General features: G+C 39.3%; 1 protein-coding gene and 1 long non-coding RNA gene across 4 annotated transcripts in view; one reads left to right on the top strand and one right to left on the bottom strand.

Moving 5' to 3' along the window:
* Positions 1 to 1,144, top strand: part of LOC129009730 (uncharacterized) — a 60,416-nt gene extending 59,272 nt beyond the window's left edge. For both annotated transcript variants that reach the window (XR_010127780.1, XR_008492835.2), the window contains one exon: positions 309 to 1,144. This is a non-coding gene — a long non-coding RNA (uncharacterized LOC129009730). The remainder of the gene's footprint in view (positions 1 to 308) is intronic.
* SSPN (sarcospan) overlaps positions 1 to 17,148 on the bottom strand; it is a 37,941-nt gene extending 20,793 nt beyond the window's left edge. Inside the window, exon 1 of one of the 2 annotated variants that reach the window (XM_054443192.2) lies at positions 16,991 to 17,148. Coding sequence is in view for 1 of the 2 variants with exons in the window: in XM_054443191.2 (XP_054299166.1) it covers positions 16,567 to 16,845 (279 nt within the window). In the remaining variant the exon portion in view is untranslated. Of the gene's footprint in view, positions 1 to 16,566 lie in introns of both variants that reach the window. The other variant, XM_054443191.2, reaches the window with a different exon arrangement.
* Positions 17,149 to 17,654: the final 506 nt, after the last annotated feature.

Raw genomic sequence — 17,654 nt, 5'->3', positions numbered from 1 at the left:
ATTGTTTGGTAAAGAAGTATGGAATACTTACGTGCCAAGCCGAAGTGCTCTGTATGGCTAGATACATGCTTTCTAATTCAAAGTGGTAGGTTTTGTCATTGTTTGAAACTACTTGATAACTAGAATTTTATATAATTTTTTCCACCAAAGTTACATTGTAATTTGCATTGCTGTGTAGTTTAGCCAGATCTGTTGTCCAAGCACAGAAAGAGTGGGAAGAAAAATGTGCTTGTTCAGTGACTGCCCTGTTTCTCAGCACACACTGTGCTTTGCAGATGTTCACTTGTATCTCCTATGTTGCTTTATAGGATATTAGAAAACCACCCAATGGAGCTGATAAAAATGAGTTGGAACTTGTGACCAGCAGCTGGATGAGAGGAGTGTGAATCCCCCAAATCTTATGGATATAGTGTGCTTTCTCTGATGTTCCTGCCAAAGTGAGGCTGGAAAGCTAGGAAGATCTGTAAGATGTGTGCCAGCACAAAGTGACTACAATTCAAAAGTTCCAAAAACCTTGCTGAAACAATTGCAAATAGCTCATCATTTTAAATCAGTGAACCCAAGGCTGAGTGTTTCATCAATTTACAGAAAACCAAGAAGAGAAATCTGACAACTATCCCAGTGTATGACTTACCATGGAGATCTTCAAGTAGAATCACTTTGGTTTTGGTCTCATTTTCATATTATAACACAAATTTGTGTATGTGGGTTAAGATTCATATTTGATAGGAACTGCTGGGAATTCCTGCAGTTATATCCTCAAAAGACAAAATAAGCACAACCAACAGAATTGTGAAGCAATAAATTTGGTTATGGATGAAAACTGGGCTGAACAGTCATAGGACATGAATTGTGCCTTTGACCTAAAATGTGCTTTTCTTTCCTTATCTACCCAGTGTAATGGTACTACTCTTTCAACCATCTTGAATTCACTCACATTTATTCATCAAATCCTGATCAGCTATTCCCACTACCCACAAAGTGTATCTTTTTTGTATTACTTACTTTTTATACATTAACTCATTTTCCCCCAAACAATGCAATAAAGTAAAAAATATTACTCTATTTTATAGAAACTTGCAGCTCAGAGAGGATAAGAAACTTGCAAGTTGATCCAAAATAAATTTCTAAAAAGCGTCAAAAAGTTTCATTTCTGCATAATATTAAGGACTAAATTATAGGAAAACTCTCTCCCTATAAAACACTGTAAAATGCTGGATAAAACGTAGCATCCCTTATAAAATGAGAAAACAATTAGCCCACTAGCACTGGAAGTCATCAAGAAAATTGTTCTGTCTCAACAGATGCAGGGGGGCAGTTTGAGGTTTTTCTACTACTTTCCTAGTCCTGGAACCTATTAAGATGAGAAAGTAACATGAAAGTGATCCTGAAAAAATAAACCAAAACCTGGCTATTTCAATAAATAAATTGTAAGGGGGAGAGAGACAGAGACAGAGAGAGAGACACAGAGAGAGAGAGAATAGAAAGGAGAGACAAAGGGTAAATTTTTGAGTAAAGGAAATGTTAGAAATATATGAATCAACTGCAGTGTATAGATCTTATTGAGATCCTGATTTTGATAAACCTAGGAGGAACTATTAATGAGCTAATCATGGATATTTGAACAGTGGTTTGATTCTATTAAGAAATTAACTTGTTAGGTGTATTATTAGTATATTGATTATTTTTTAGTCTTCATCTTTTGACTTACATAGCAAAATATTTATAAATAAAATGATACAAAGTCTGGGACTTACTGCAAAATAATCCACTGTGTAGTGTGTGGGTGTGGAGGAAATATAGGAGCATACAAATAAGATGAGATTGAGCATGAGTTGATAGTTATCAAGGCTCGGTGATGAGAATATAGAGGTTCATTATACAACTGTATCTACTCTTGTGTACGCTTGAAATTTTTCATAATAAGTAAGTTAAGGAAACAAAGTGGTTCTAGGCCTGTAACATCACTGGGACATATGGAAAGACAAACCCATCTGGAAGGGTTGTACTCTCAAATAGGCTATACCAAGTTATCATACATAAAGCCTCTTGGAAGATGAACTCACAAACCAAAATTAGCAAACACTTGAAGAATTAATTATTAGTGAAGTCTAGCTCTTACATGCATGTACACACACACACACACACACACACACACACTCGCTCTAAGAATCAGAGCTATAAGAATTCCAAATAATGTAAGTAATGAGCAGAGCCTATAAAAAGTACATTCAAAACAAAGACATGAAGGAAGGAACTGAAAACATAAAGAACGGGACAGTTTTTAAAGCACCAGGGATATGTGAAAATAACATCAGTAACAACATCAGTGAGTTCTAGAAACGAAAAATTAAAATTACTGGCAGTAAAAACTCAATGGACAGGTAAAAGGCAGATTAAACCTAAATGAAGAAGGGAAAAGTGAACCAGAAGATCTGAGAAAATAACCAAAGATACAGCACAGAGAGATAAAGAGAGATGAAACATACTAGACAGGATAAGAAATATGGAAGGAGAATAAGAAGATTCTAAATATACATCTGACAGCAATCCCAGGCAAAGGGATCAAAGACAAGGGAGAAACAATATTAAGGAAAAAAAGGCTCAAATTTTTTCAGAATTCACGAAAAACCCAAAAATCTTAGATTCAGGAAACATAGCCAGTCCCTAGTAGGATTAACAAAAGCAGAATCCACTTTTAGACATATTGTAGCAAACTGTAGAACACCAAAAACAAAGAGAAAATCTGTAAAGCAACCAGAAGGGGCATGTTTCCTCTAAAGGGACAACAATTAGACTTTTGGCAGATGTCTTAGCAGCAATAACTGAAGTCCAGTGATAATAGGATAATATTTTCAAAAAAACTGAGAGAAAATAATTGTCAACCTAGCACCAGAAGAATGTTTTATAATCATTAACTTGTATGTAGCTATTAAGTGGACTAAAAATGTTAAATGAAAATGAGCAGAACTGTAAGGAGAAATAAACAAAACCACATAATTTTAGGACATTTAACTCACATCTCTCAGTAACCTTTAGATTAAGCAGAAAACCCAGTAATGATGTAGAAGCTGAAAAAGTATGACTAACAAGCTTAATTTTAGAATTGAGTATAGAACCCTAAACCCCAAAATGAGAGAATTCACATTTTTCCCAAGCATTCATGAACTGTTTATAAAGATTGGTCACAAAATAAGTCTAATCAAATATCAAATAATTGATACGAAAAACACATGAACTGAGCACAAAGCAATTAAAGCAAACTCAATAATCAAAAGACCAGATAAAAGACATTAGAGAAGACTCAAATAAATGGTGAGATCATCTTTGGTCAAGTATAGAAAGTACAAATCCCAGGAAATTGCCAAAAGTATTTTTCTTGGAACTTGAAAAGCCTATTCTAAAGTGTATATGCAAGAGAAAATGGCTAAGATTCACCAAGAAAATTTTGAAGAAGAATAAAATGAAGGAGGGTGGGTTGGGGGTGGGCTGCTTATCCTATCATCTTTATAATAAGATGCATTATAGCATCATTTTAATTTAGAAAATGGTATTGGCATAGTGATAGCCAAATAAAACAATAGAACTAAGGAAAATCACAAAGCAAATCTAATATGGAAACTTGACGGATGATAAATGGGTGTAACAGATCACTGTGAAAAGGACCAATTATTTATTAAATGGTGCTAAAACAATTATCAATCCATGTGAGAAAAAAATACATAGACCCTTCACATCATTCCAAAAAGAAACCACTTATAATAAAGATATGAATGCCCAAAAGCAAACCTTTAACATTTTTAGAAAATGGTATAGAAAAATATTTTTATGGCCTTGGAGTAGGGAAAAATTTATTTAAACTATATCAAATCCATAAAAAAAGAACTGATAAATATAAATATATGAAGATCAAATCTTTTTTCGTAACAAAAACACCATAAATAAAAGATATGATACCAACCAGAAAAAGATATTTGTAGTACCTAAAACCACAAAGATCAAGTAACAAAAGTAACAAATCCTATAAATAAATAAGAAACCAACAACCCATAGAAAATATTTTTGAATAAATAAATTATAGAAAACAAAATAAAATGGCCAATCAACATAAAATACGTTCAACTCCAGTAGCAACCCCAAAATGCAAATTAAAACAAGATACCACTGCACACAAATAAGATAGGTAAAGAACTCTGATTTACCATTGGTGGAGGTGAGGTGTAAGTTAGTCCAATTTGGATTTGTAGTAGTGACTTGGCAATATCTAGTAATTTGACAATGCCTATATCTTATGACCCAACAATTTGACTTCTAGGAATATGCCTTAACAAGACTTTATGTGCACAGGGAGTCATAGACAAGAATATCCACTGTAACACCATAAATGCAAAATACAAAATCATTTTTGAAAACAAATTTTCTTCAACAGGAGAATGAATGAATTAACTGTTATATATCCCCCCCACATCACCACTTTTTTTTGAGACAGAGTCTTGCTCTGTTGCCCAGGCTGAAGTGCGGTGGTGCGATCATGGCTCACCACTGTCTCAACCTCCCAGGTTCAAATGATCCTCCCACCTCAGCCTCCTGAGTAGCTGGAACAACAGGCACCTGCCACCACACTCAGCTAATTTCTCTACAAAAAGTATTTTTTACAGAGACGGGGTTTTGTCATGTTGCCCAGGCTTGAACTCCTAGGCTCAAGCAATCCTCCCGCCTTGGCCTCCCAAAGTGCTGGGATTACAGGTGTGAGCCACTGTACCTGGCCAATGTTGTATATTCCTAACAGTGAAATTCAGTATAGCAAACATGAATGAATGGTATCTGTGTACTATTATAAATAAATCTCAAAAACAATGTTGAGCAGAAATGATATGATACCATCTGTATAAAAATTAAAATATGACATGTTGGTTATGGACATATACACATTTTCAAAGTATGAAAACAGGCTTATGCATAAAAAATACCAAATTCAGGATAGTACATATCTCTGGGGAAGATGGGAGAGGTAGGGGAATTTGATTAAGAAATGAAACACGGGAGACTTCAATACAATGCAATGTTTCCTTTCTTAAAAAATAATAAAAAAGCAATTATTACAAAATACTAAAATTTAGCAAAGCTAGGAATGGATAAGTGGGCATTTTATTATTTTCTATGTCATTATGCAATTGAAATGTTTATAATTTTAAAAATCATAGAATTGCACAGAATTACTGACATTTGTTCAAATTCACACAGAAATGAAAATTTTAAAATCATTACCAAATATTTTTTAGAAAATGATTCTACATTAGTAGAGCCAGAATTCTACCCTGACTCCAAAGCTGGAGCCATTCCTCAAATTTCAGACCCGTCTCCTTTCTTCTTCTGATCTTACCCTGAGGGTTCATCATGTTCTTCTCTGTGCTAGCACGGTACATTGTTTAAGGCACCAACTTGGCATTTTGTTTTTAAAACTAAGTTGCAGTTAGTTGTACCTGTGTTTCCTCACCCAGAGACTAAGCTCCTGGGGGCACCATACCTGGTATATGAAAATACAGAGGGAGAGTGGCTAGGGTGTGAGACGGTTCTGTTTCACCAGTAAGCACCCTTTTATAGGCTTCTACTCCTAACTAACTCTTGTGATGACTTACCAGAAACTAATCACCAAGTTCTATAAATACTTATTCTTGCAAAATAATCAATTTCCAAAGAATGTAAGAGAATCAAAGATTGTGTTCCAGCCTTTCTCATGAATCAACAGGAGGGGCAGAATTGTTACAAACAGTATTTGTGGGAAGAAATAAACAACCTATAGTTTATTTGTTTCACTTGGGGATTTTTCAAGCCCTCAGAAGAGGGAAAGGAATCTTGCTGATGTGGATTGAGCCTACTCCACTGGTATAGTCATGGGCTGGATTTCATTACTTAGCCATAATTCAGTCAGTTCTCAAATTAGGTTCCATTCTAGAAATGACTGCAGAGATAATTCTACATTAAACTCCTGGGTTCATATATGTCGAATAGTACAATAAATATAAACATATTAAATAGCACGGTGCATAGAAATTGTACAGTAAATCAATATAAATTGAATTATGTAACATTGGAACGGGAGTGTAAATGAGAGAACCATTTTGTTCAACCTTTAAAAATATTATCAAGTGGCTTTTCTAATTGAGAGTACTTTATGAAAAACAGCATAAGGGAACATAAAGTAATATATATTATAATATTACTTCTCCTTTGAAAGTGTTTTGTCCTTTTCAACATGAGGAGGTCAGTGTCCCCAAGCAGCCTGCAGCCTCTCCTACGTTTCCCCTTGCCTCCCATGGCAACACGGGTTAGCCAGACACTGAGCTTTTTGTGATGTGTGTGTGAGGACAGAGAGAAGGGGAGCAAAGCTTCAGGGAGGTCTTGAGGTGGAAAAATTTGTGACGCACACGATTTGGTGACTGAAGAAGAATTCTTTCTTGAGGGTTCTATAACACAATAGTTACGGTCACCCTATGTGCACATGTACCCTAAAACCTAAAGTATAATAATAATAAATTTAAAAAACAAACAAAAAAAATCCTAGTTGGTCTCGAGCCCTTAATGCACACCAAAGCCCTTTAAGAGGCTTCTCAAACTACTTGTTCGTGGAAAGATTATGAGACGAAGCCAACCTGTGTGGGTTTGGTCCTTCTGTTTCAGAACCTGACTAGCAAAGAGCCTGGGAGAAGTACATAAACTTATTGAACATGTAACTCATAAACTAAAAGATTCAAATTCTGTACACAGAATTCCGTATGCAGTCATGAAGAAATCCCTTCTCATTTATGATCATATATTTGCCTTAGAAAGTCCGAGTTTGCCCTCTTCACTGCCTGGGTGCCCCACTGTCTTCCTGCAGTCCTCCTGCAACTTTCTCCGTGACAGAAGAGCACCTCCACCCTCCAACAGAATTGATGAGGACTGAAATGCTGTTGCCCTTGTCTTAGAAAATGCCTCCTTCATAGCTTTCCTGGCATAGCTAAATGTGAGATGGGGCTAAGCCTGTGAGATCAGGCTAATGGCCTGATATGCATGCCATACGTGATACTTTAGAAGGAAGCCAGCCAAGGAAGTGTTTTTTTCCCCCACCTAGTAATAAAGCTAAAATTCTCTCCCTCGTCAAAGTCTAGTTAACACAGCAGCACCCCCCTCCCCCTTTTCTGGTCTCCTGTCATTATCTTCCATACAAGAGAGTTGGCTTGATAATAACATATCTTAAAGGGGTTTTTAATTGCTCCTTACAATGAATGCTGAATCTAACGCTTTAAAAACAACTGAGTGGGATGCCACTTAAAAGCGCATCCTCCAGGTTTCTCACCACCTCTCTCAGTACCACGGCACTCCCAGCCAGGGGAGAGTTGCTCATTTCTGCAAAGATTAGAAGCAGGTCCAACAGAACTTCTTCAGCAGAATCTGAGAATGCTCATTTGTGAACAAACTGTCTGCTTTCTAACCTCCCGTCACTTACTGGACCTTTGCCAGCCCCAGGAAACACTGTACTGAAACACTCACATTTATGAAATTCACAATTAGGAAGAGACTGTGGCTCTAGCAACATTAGATCAGAGAGCAACGACTTTAAATATGCTCAAAAATCAAACTCGAGAGCTTACAGCATCCCATCGTGGCCATGTCTTTTTGTTTTGGAACTGAGATTGGACCAATTGTTATGAAAGGCTGCATATTTTAGTCTTCCCTGGTCTTTCCCTCTTGGGTGGCTTGGGTTTGTGCAATACAATACTTAGTGAAGGAAAAGCAGAGCCCAGCCCAGGACTTCTTAGGTGAGTGAACAGAATCCAATCAGAAGCCCTTAAATGTGTGTCAAAGTGAAGATCTACCAAAGAGTGAAGGCACCTACTAAAGGCTATTACCTCATAAGGCTCAAAGAGGGGGTGGGGGGTGCCCACAGTATGCGATCATTACCCCCCACAGGACAGCAGGCTTGGTCAATGGCTGAACATATAAGCATTCCCCAATGGTACCACTCAGCCAGCCACCTTTGCATCAGAAGCCAAAGTATCCTTGAGCTACATCTTGACATCAGGATACTCCCTGGAACATAAAGAAATGCAGGAATTTACAGCATGGAGGTTCCTAAGCCTTAAAGAGTTAATGCAGCAAAGGAAATGCCTAAGTTAACCTTAGAATTGTATTCAGTAGCTAGATTTACTTGATTTTATTTTTACAGAAATTTGACAAAAGAAGCAATCTGTAAATGCAATGAAAACAACTTCCTCCATATGTCTCACTACCGGCATGAGCACGGAGCCGCGCCACCCCATCATACCTCTGTGTGTCAGATTACTGGCGCAGAATACCCATCGGAAACACTCAGACTTCTAGCTGTTCCAAGAAAGCCGTAGGGCTTTCAATAATAAGCGTAAAACGAGCTTAAGAATCACTGAGGTTGTTGTGCAAATGTATAACCCTCACCGGAAGTGCTATGGACTGAATTGTGTCCCCGTAAGTCATATGTTGAAGCTCTAACCTCAAAAGTAACTATATTTGGAGATAGGGCTTTTAGGAGGTAATTAAGATTAAATAAGATCCTAAGCATGGGGTCCTAATCCAACAGGATTGGAGGATTCATGAGAAGAGGAAGAGAAAGAGATCTCTTCTTCTCTTCACATGCATGAACTGAGAAAAGACCATGTGAGCACACAGCAAGAAGGCAGCCGCCTGCAAGCCAGGAAGAGAACCCTCCCCAGCCCCTGACCATGTTGACACCCTGATCTTGGACTTCCAGTCTCCAGAACTGTGAGAAAATGAATGTTTGCTGTTTAAGTCACCCAGTCTACAGTATTTTGTTATAGCAGCCTGAGCCGACTAAGACAGAAAGAAAAATGTATTTTAGTTAATGCCATATGTGTAGGTGTACACATATGAATTTTAAAATTAACCAGGGTGATGGAGTGAGCTGCTTCACTCAGGCATCTGACAGTTACTCTTGCCAAGTTTTATCTCAATACACAGAGATCTGAGACTGCATCCAAAGCATCTGAAAGAGGGTGTGCCTATGGAATAGGTTTTTATATAGCTTATGCTGTAAAGCCTGTTCCTAGCATCTATTTTTTTAAAAGAAGTTCACTGTAAGCTTATGACCTCATCGTGATAAACCTAGACTTGAACATTTACAGCAAATAATAACTGGAAGGTTAAACTACGACATCATGAGGTCCCATCCAGCTCTGGATTTTGATGGACATTTTTTGACCAGTACTTCCTTAGTTTACCAGGATGGAAGACCTAAAAATGAACTGCATTTTGCAGTGAATTATACCTAATTAAAGTTTAATGACTAGATTACATTCCTGTCTGATATGGTTTGGTTCTGTGTCCCCACCCAAATCTCTCTTGAATTGTAATCCCCATGTGTTGAGGGGGAAATCTGTTGGAAGGTGGTTTGATCATGGGGGTGGTTCCCCCTATGCTCTTCTCATGAGAAGATGAGGTAGTGAGTTCTCATGAGATCTGATGGCTTATAAGTGGCAGTTTCCCCAGTGCTCTCTCTCCTGCAGCCCTGTAAGACATGATTTGCTTCTCCTTTGCCCTCTGCCATGATTGTAAGTTTCCTGAGTCCTCCTCAGCCATGTGGAATTGTGAGTCAATTAAACCTCCTTTCTTTATAAATTAGTCTCACGTAGTATCTTTATAGCAGCATGAGAACAGACTAATACACTATCCTACAGTAACATAGAAACATATATGCTGAACTCTTCAACATAACCTTATGTGTTTCCTTTTAATGTTATCATTAACCCTTCAGGCCACAATACAACCAAGTGGATCCAGTGAAAGACCATCCTTAATAGAAATGTCTCAGATACAGCTAAAGGCAAGAGCAAGTCTAGAAAACATTCATTTTCTCAGACAACACTGAAAGAGGGCATCATATTGGCAATCTATCTATTCAACTGTTAGACCAAACATTAGAGAAACCTATGCCATTGCTTTCTTCATAAAAGCTAAGGGTGGTAATATCAACATCTAGCATTCAGCCACATCAATCCTAATATGCCCTATTCTAGTTAGGAGAGTGCAAAATAAGTCAAATGACCTTCCTGAGTCCTGCCATTTTATAACATGAAATAAAAAATCTAAGTAATGTTAAGTTAATATGTTCTGAATTCTTCTAGAATCCAGAAGCCAAAATGGAGTAATAACACATTCCTTACTATTACCTCATAGTTGTCTTAAATGTCATAAATAAATTTGTCTGTGTTTGAATATACAACTACAGTCAGCCCTCTGTATCAATGGGTTCCATATCCATGAATTTAATCAACCACAGATCAAAAACATTTGGATAAAAAAGGATGGTTGCGTCTGTACTGAACATGTACAGACGTCTTCATGTCATTATTCCCTAAATAATATAGTGTGTCAACTGTTTACATAGTATTTATATAGTATTAGGTATTATAAGTAATCTAGAAATGATTTAAAGCATATGTAGGATGTGCATAAATTATATGCAAATACTACACCATTTTATAGCAGGGACTTGAGTATCTGTGAATTTTGGTATCAGCAGTCCCAGAACCAATCCCCTGCAGATACTAAGGGATGACTGTATATAGCTTAAAAATGGGCATATGCATGTTCAAACAGAAGCTCTGATAATGGCAAGTATGGAATAAATAGATTTCAGTTCAACATTTATTAATTATCCATTATGTGTCAGGGGATATATAGTGGCCCTGAGAATATTACTTAAAGTAAGAGAATAAATTATTTTATTTTTCATTTGATTATCCTAAAATTCTATGTACCAGTATTTCTATCAAAAAATTAAATCCAAAATGATGATTGACATCTCAAAAGCTTCCAGAGACTAACTTTCTGAGTTGGATATATCCACAATACAGGATTAAAGAAATATTAGAACCTGCCCCTTCTCCTCCTTATTTTTTTTTTTAAAAAAAGAAGATTTAGGGACAATTTCCTCATTATATTAGCACTCTCTTGGCCTTTGCACATCAGGCTTAGTAGAAGGCTGTAAGTAGAGGCAAAAACACATTTATCCTGCTGATTCTGAACATCTAATGATTTTGTTCAATCTCAACCTGTCTTATTCTTTATTCTATTACTGAAATTATTTCAGGAAACATTTTGCCAAATTCTTTTTTTTTTTTTTTTTCTGTTACGGGGTCTCACTCTGTTGCCCAGGCTGGAGTACAGTGGTGCAATCTCAGCTCACTGCAACCTCTGCCTCCCAGGCTGAAGTGATCCTCCCACCTCAGCCTCCCGAGTAGCTGGGACTACAGGTGGGTGCCACCACACCCAGCTATATTTTTGTATTTTTGGTAGAGATGGGATATTGCCACGTTGACCAGGCTGGTCTCAAAATCCTGAGCTCATGCAATCTGCCTGCCTTGGCCTCCCAAAATGCCAGGATTACAGGTGTAAGACACCATGCCCGGCCTCACCAAATTCTTGAATATTCCATTTTATTTCTAAATATATATATATATATATATATCTATAAATTAACTTCTTTTGCCAAAATAATTCAATTGCATTCCATTTTTATACTTACTATGAGAACTTCCTATGCCTATACAATAATTTTCCTGTCATTATTGTTCTATGTATTCAATGGAGATTGAGTTGGGCCATGTAATTATCTCTCCTCGGTTCCTAACAATCCTGCGGCAGTTGCCATAATAAAAATTATTTCCCAGGGATACCAGGGATGCAACATTATATTTTGGAAGCATATTAAAGTCCCAATATGAAGAATAATGTGTTACTATGCAGTGTACTCCTAAAAGTATAATTCCAGATTAAAATTTTCAAATGTCAATACAACTCTACAGAAAGTTAACACCACATTTAGCTTCCTGACTTGAGGGTTTATCCCACACCCTAATGCCAAACCTTTCTCTCTTCCAGTTACTTTTCATAACCATGATCAAACCATTTAGCTAAATTATTATCTTACTTTCCCTACTTATAAATTCTGGATAACAACTATATTTGTTCCTTATTTGCTATATGTCATATATCTGCTTGTGAGTTTCATGGTATATTCTGCTTTAAAATAAATAACCATCCAATTTTCCCTTCCATTAAGGCAAGACTTAAAATCAGTTTTTTAAAACCTGAATAAACCTGCAACTTGAATTTCTTAGGATAAGTTAACATATGAAAACTGTTACTGAAATTTTTGACATGACTTTTAATCATTACAGATTCGTGTGATGAGTTTTACGAATGACATTAAATAAAGGAAATATTCTTCCCTTTCTTTTAAGCCCTTGCCTTAAACTTTCCAATGTGATTAATGCAGTATTTATCTCAGGGTTTTTACTCCACTGAGTGGGGTATGGGAACAATGGAGGGAGAGTAGGGGAAGCTAAAAACACAATAAGGCAAAGAAATTCTCACTTTCCATGGGAATATTCCCTACAACGGCCAAGAGAATATCGAATACTAAACATATTCACTAGGGATGAGAAGCAAGAGTTTGCACTTAAATTGACTTCAGAGTAGAGATGCCAAAGCAAATAAATCACTGCAAGTGGAATACTTTGAAAGGTAAATGGATCTTAAAAATATTTGTGTACGTTAAATTTTCTAATCGGAAGTATTCATTACTGTCAGATATAATAAGGGCACATGTCCATCAGGATCTGGAGATCTCCTCCAGGTAGTTGATTCATTATTTTTAGGCCAATGCGTAGCACAGCAGACACCCTCCACAGATGTTACTGAATGAAGAAGGGAAAACCAAAGGTTAAGCATGCAGTGCATTACCTAAACTAAAACTGTATTCATTTGAGTGAGAAGTAAAATCCCCAAAGTCCTTAGATTACTTCAATCCTTACACATTTTTCATCAATAAGAATTCCAGAAAAATGAGCAAACTTGAATTCCCATCTGACTTAGCTACTAAAGCCATTAACAGAATAAAATGCAGAATACACTTCTCTGTCCTAGGATCCCCTGTACCCAGCCAAGTGCATCCTCAAAAGTTGCTATTTCATTTTGTTTTGTCATTGCGGTATGACTTACAACCCTCAAACCATCTATAAAGAATTATAATACATGAACAGCAATTTTACAGCTTACATAGTCTCCATAGTGACTCTATTCTGGGTTTTTTCCCCCCTTACAGGAATGTTTTGTAATCAAAGTAAAAAGACTTCAATCATCTTTTGATTGGGGATTGGAGTCACATTTATGGATAGATAAGAAATGACCTATTTGTTTTCCTAAAATTCCACTGGACATAAATTTCTGATCATAGATCACCAAGGGCCTCTTTAGTCTGTAACCACACCTTGAATATTCATCAAGTCACCCAGGCATTGGCCAAAGAGAAGTCACCTAAGTGGATTTACCCATATATCCAGGTTCTGTTAAGGAAATGGCAATCCCCAAATTCCAAGTTAATGGGATAGTGGCCCCTGTAAAATGAAGTGATGACCACATGAGAAGAGGCAAACAGAATAAAGGCAAACAGAAGAATGAAGCATGGAAAGTTGTAGACGGCGTGGGTGCCTCACTCAGCTTGGCTTCAGCCTATATCCCGGAGCCAGTGTGACTCAGCCTCAGCCCCAGGGATGGGCCTGGATTGCTTTGGTTTGGTGGGGCTCCCGAACAGGGAAAACTGATATAACGCGGCAGGATATACCAGCCCTGAATCACTGCATATCCCAAAGGAAAAATGACCTTGGGGAGGCCACTCTCCTCCAAGTTCATTTTTATAGACCTCCAGAAAGATTCAGAAAGTACTGGACAAATCAAATACCACTGTGATTGCTAAATAGTAACTTGGCTGAGAACAGAGAAAGGTGAGACAGCAAAACTGATATTTTCTTCAGGGTTCAAACTAGTCTTGGAAATGTAGCGAGTCAAAAATGATAGTTTTGCAAGTCTAGAGATGAAATAAAGCCACCTTTCCTCTGAAGAGTGACACTGCCGGTGACTGCTTCCCAAGCAGCTAATAAGTAAAGCTAACTCATTGAATCATGCCATTTGTTGGCACTATTTTAAGTGCTTTACATGTATTAATTTATTTCATCCTCAGGGCAACCCGAAAAGGTAGGAATTATTATCATTCTGATTTTGTTAGTAAAGAAATGGAAACCTAGAGAAGTTAAGTAACTTGTCCAAAGTTATTCGGCACACAAGTTAGCACACAAGTTATTTGGCACACAAGTTAGGTGTGGCAGCGCACACCTGTAATTCCAGCTACTTAGGAGGCTGAGGCACGAGAACCTCTTGAACCTAGGAGGGGGAGGTTGCAGTGAGCCAAAATCGTGCCACTGCATTCCAGCCTGGGCGACAGAGCAAGTCTCTATCTCCAAACCCCCCCCCCCAAAACCCAAAGTTATTCGGCACACAGTGGCTGAGCTGGTGCTCAACACCAGGTGTGGTGTGTACACATCTGCACTTTGCCATCTGCCTCGCTGTCTTTTCCCTTCCCTGAAAGCTTGGAAGAGTGCCCTGTGACCAACCACAGACAGAGTGGTGAGGACAAGCAGAGCATGGTGTCTGTGTGAGACAGTGACACATTGCCCAAATTCTGGCTCTGCTAGGATGAGGGTTGTTCCTGGCCTGGCTCCTCAGAGACCCTCCTCACTAGTCTCAGAACATCTCTACTAGCTGCTCTCCTCTACATAGTTTCTCAGTTGAAAGAAAATCTAAGATGACAGATTTCATCAGGGCTATGTACTGAGAGCAAACTTCAAATGAATCCTAGATGATAAAAAAGAAAACCAGAAAGAGCAGAGACCTGGCTGTATATAATGCCCTTTGTGCAACACCCAGGGAGCTTCCAGGGCAATTAGGAACATCATCTCCCACCGGAGCTTTAGTTCATAAAATTTCTGGGTTGCACGGTTTGTATGTTCATGCCTTAAACCTTAAAATAAGTTTTTTCTCCATCTAATTTGCCTCTTTGGTGCTGAGATTTTTGAAGCTGCAATAAAGGAAGGATGGGGAACACATTCACAAATGATATTCAAAAACATTGAATGAAAGAGCTTCATTCTTTGTTTGTTTTAATTCCCCTGGCATTAAAGGACAGACATTTTTTCCTCCTGGGTATGTGGATAGTCATTGAGGTGCCTGAAATACACAGTATATCTTACTGAAAAGCTATTTTTAAAATCACTTGATTTAGAAAACTCCAATCATGATAATTTCATGGGAATTCTTAGTACAAAAATTAAAGTTTTAAATTACTATGCAAAAATTTGTGTATTCAAATAATCTTAATTAGGAAATACCTCCATCGATGCATATATATCAGGTCTCTCTAATGTCTGTCCCTGATACAAAATTATTTTGAGGGATGTTTTGTGAGTTATAGTTCCTGTGGTCAGTAATAGCAGTAAGGATGCAATATGAGATGAGGAGTCAAAAATGTCATTTCTAGTCTCTCCTGATTCAACCACATTCAATCTCTGGGCTTCAGAATGTCATCTAACTTCTCTTAGCCTATTTCCTCACATCCAAAAGGAATAACAGTTCCCACTTCAAAGTGTTGTTTCGTGGCTCAAATGAAATAATGCATGTGAAAGAGTTTAATAAGCTACAAGACACTGTAATATAACATAATATTAAAGTTACAAACCAAATGTGGTGGCAGCGTGGTTCAATGAGGAAAATGCAGATATAGTCTAGCATAAAAAGGAATCAGCATGGCTGAATGCTTTACCCACTCATGACCCTGGGTGAGTCTGGCCTGGGTTCCCTCATTTGAGAAATGAGAATGATTAAAACGATCCCATCAGGATGATGTGGGGATTAGAGATAATACATGTCAGGCCTCTAGCAGGGCGGGCACGCAGTAGGTATTCAGTAAGTGGCACCGGTTTTACATTAAAGAATTCATTTAATCAAGCCAAGTATGCTACATGTTTCAACACTCACAACAGCTGAGTACTGTTCTACTTAGAACAGTACATCCATCGGTGGAGTCCCAAATATACTTCTGCCATGGCCAGCGCTATGGGTTTATCCCACTTTAGACTCCAGTGGATTAAGGCTGTGCTTGCTGTATTCGCATTTCCTGCCTTAGCCCATCATTTCATGAAACTTACTAATGGAGCCTCAGTATAAAATATAAAATGAATGCTACTCGATGTGGCAACTCCAAGTACAGGCTTTCTCCTCTCCTGCTTTTACTAGATGAACTTAATTCACTTTTTGCCACTTGTTTAAGGACAGGGGTGGGGTCTGGGTAATAGGATAAGGAAAAAGCCCGAATGAATCCGCTGTTGTTACTGAGGCTGTTCAGTCTGACCAAAATAAGCAGCTTTTGAAATGAACTCCCCAGCTCCAGAGCGTCAGAGTCAGGCCCCGTGGAGGCGCTGGGAGCGGCAAGCAGGAGAGGGGCAGGAGCCCTATAGCGTCCAGCCCTGCCCCGCCCGGGAAAACCCAGTGCCCCACGCCTCAGTCGCCAAGCAGAGCGCGAGTTAGAAGAGTGAACCCGGGGAAGGGCACATGCAGCTGGGTTAGTCTCAACTCGACCATGCGACTTCGCATTCCTGTTTGGCAAACGCGCTTAGGCAAAACAGACTCGATGCTTACAATGATCCCAGCCCAAAATGGAGTATCCCTGACTAGCAGGGAGGAGCTGATGCTCGCCATGAGGAAGCCCACCACGGTCACGGCGATGCCCAGGGCCAGCTGCAGCAGGGCGAGCAGCAGCGGGAACCGGCAGCCGCAGCAGGTCCGGGGCTCCTCCTCCCCGCACTCCTTGGGGGCCCCCGTGCCCTTCTTCGGCTCCATGTCGTCGGGCCCAGCGGCGTCCGCGGCCGGCGGGCCCCCCTGCCTCTGCTGGCCGCGGGGCTGCTTGTTCTTGCCCATGGCGCTGCGAGGCTGGGTGGGTGGGTGGGTGGGTGCGTGTGCGGCGCCCTGGGCCCTGGAGGGCGGCGCACGGCTGGCTCGGCCTGCCCTGGTATTCGAATTATGGAGGCTGAACAAATATGGAAAACATTTGGAGCCGACTCACCGAGCCTCCAAAGGCCACGGGGAGCCCGCAGCAGAGGGGGATTCGAGGGGGGTCGCCAACTGCCAACGCGCCGGGACGCAGCGCCTGCCGGGCCCCGGGCAGGGTTTGCAGGTCGCCCGCGGGAACCGGCGCGGGTCCCTTGGCCGCCTGAGCCTCTGCACTTTAGACAGGCTGCGAGTGCGCGCGTGTGGGAGTGCGGGGTGTCTGTTTTCCTCACTCAAAACTCCAGGATTGTTTTGGTTTTGCTTTCTGTGAGGTGCAATGCAAGGTGATGAATGTTGAAATCGTTTGAGCTTAATTAATACACAGTTTAATCCAAAATAGGCATTGCTGGGCTCTAAGCTGGGAAGTCATTTCCAGAAGTTAAATCGTTGTTACTTTCCTACAGAGGCACAGGCTCTTTTCCTCCTACTTTCTGTAATCCAGCTGACAAATGAATAAAGGCATTTTTCGCATTTAGGTGTTTTTGAATCTTTCTAAAGATATCTTTCTAAAGATATTGGACTAATTGTGAACTCTCTTTCACATATATTATTAATTATTATTATTATTTTACAAACAGGGGCTCACTGTGTTGCCCAGGCTGGAGTGCAGTGTCACCATCCTAGCTCACTGCAGCCTCAGACTCCTGGACTCAATAGCTTCTCTCTTCTCAGTATCCAAG

The sequence above is a fragment of the Pongo pygmaeus genome, chromosome 10 (genome assembly GCF_028885625.2).
Source record: "Pongo pygmaeus isolate AG05252 chromosome 10, NHGRI_mPonPyg2-v2.0_pri, whole genome shotgun sequence".
Classification (NCBI taxonomy): domain Eukaryota; kingdom Metazoa; phylum Chordata; class Mammalia; order Primates; family Hominidae; genus Pongo; species Pongo pygmaeus.
Note: the sequence above shows the minus strand (reverse complement) of the source record. Positions and strands in the feature narration are given on the sequence as shown.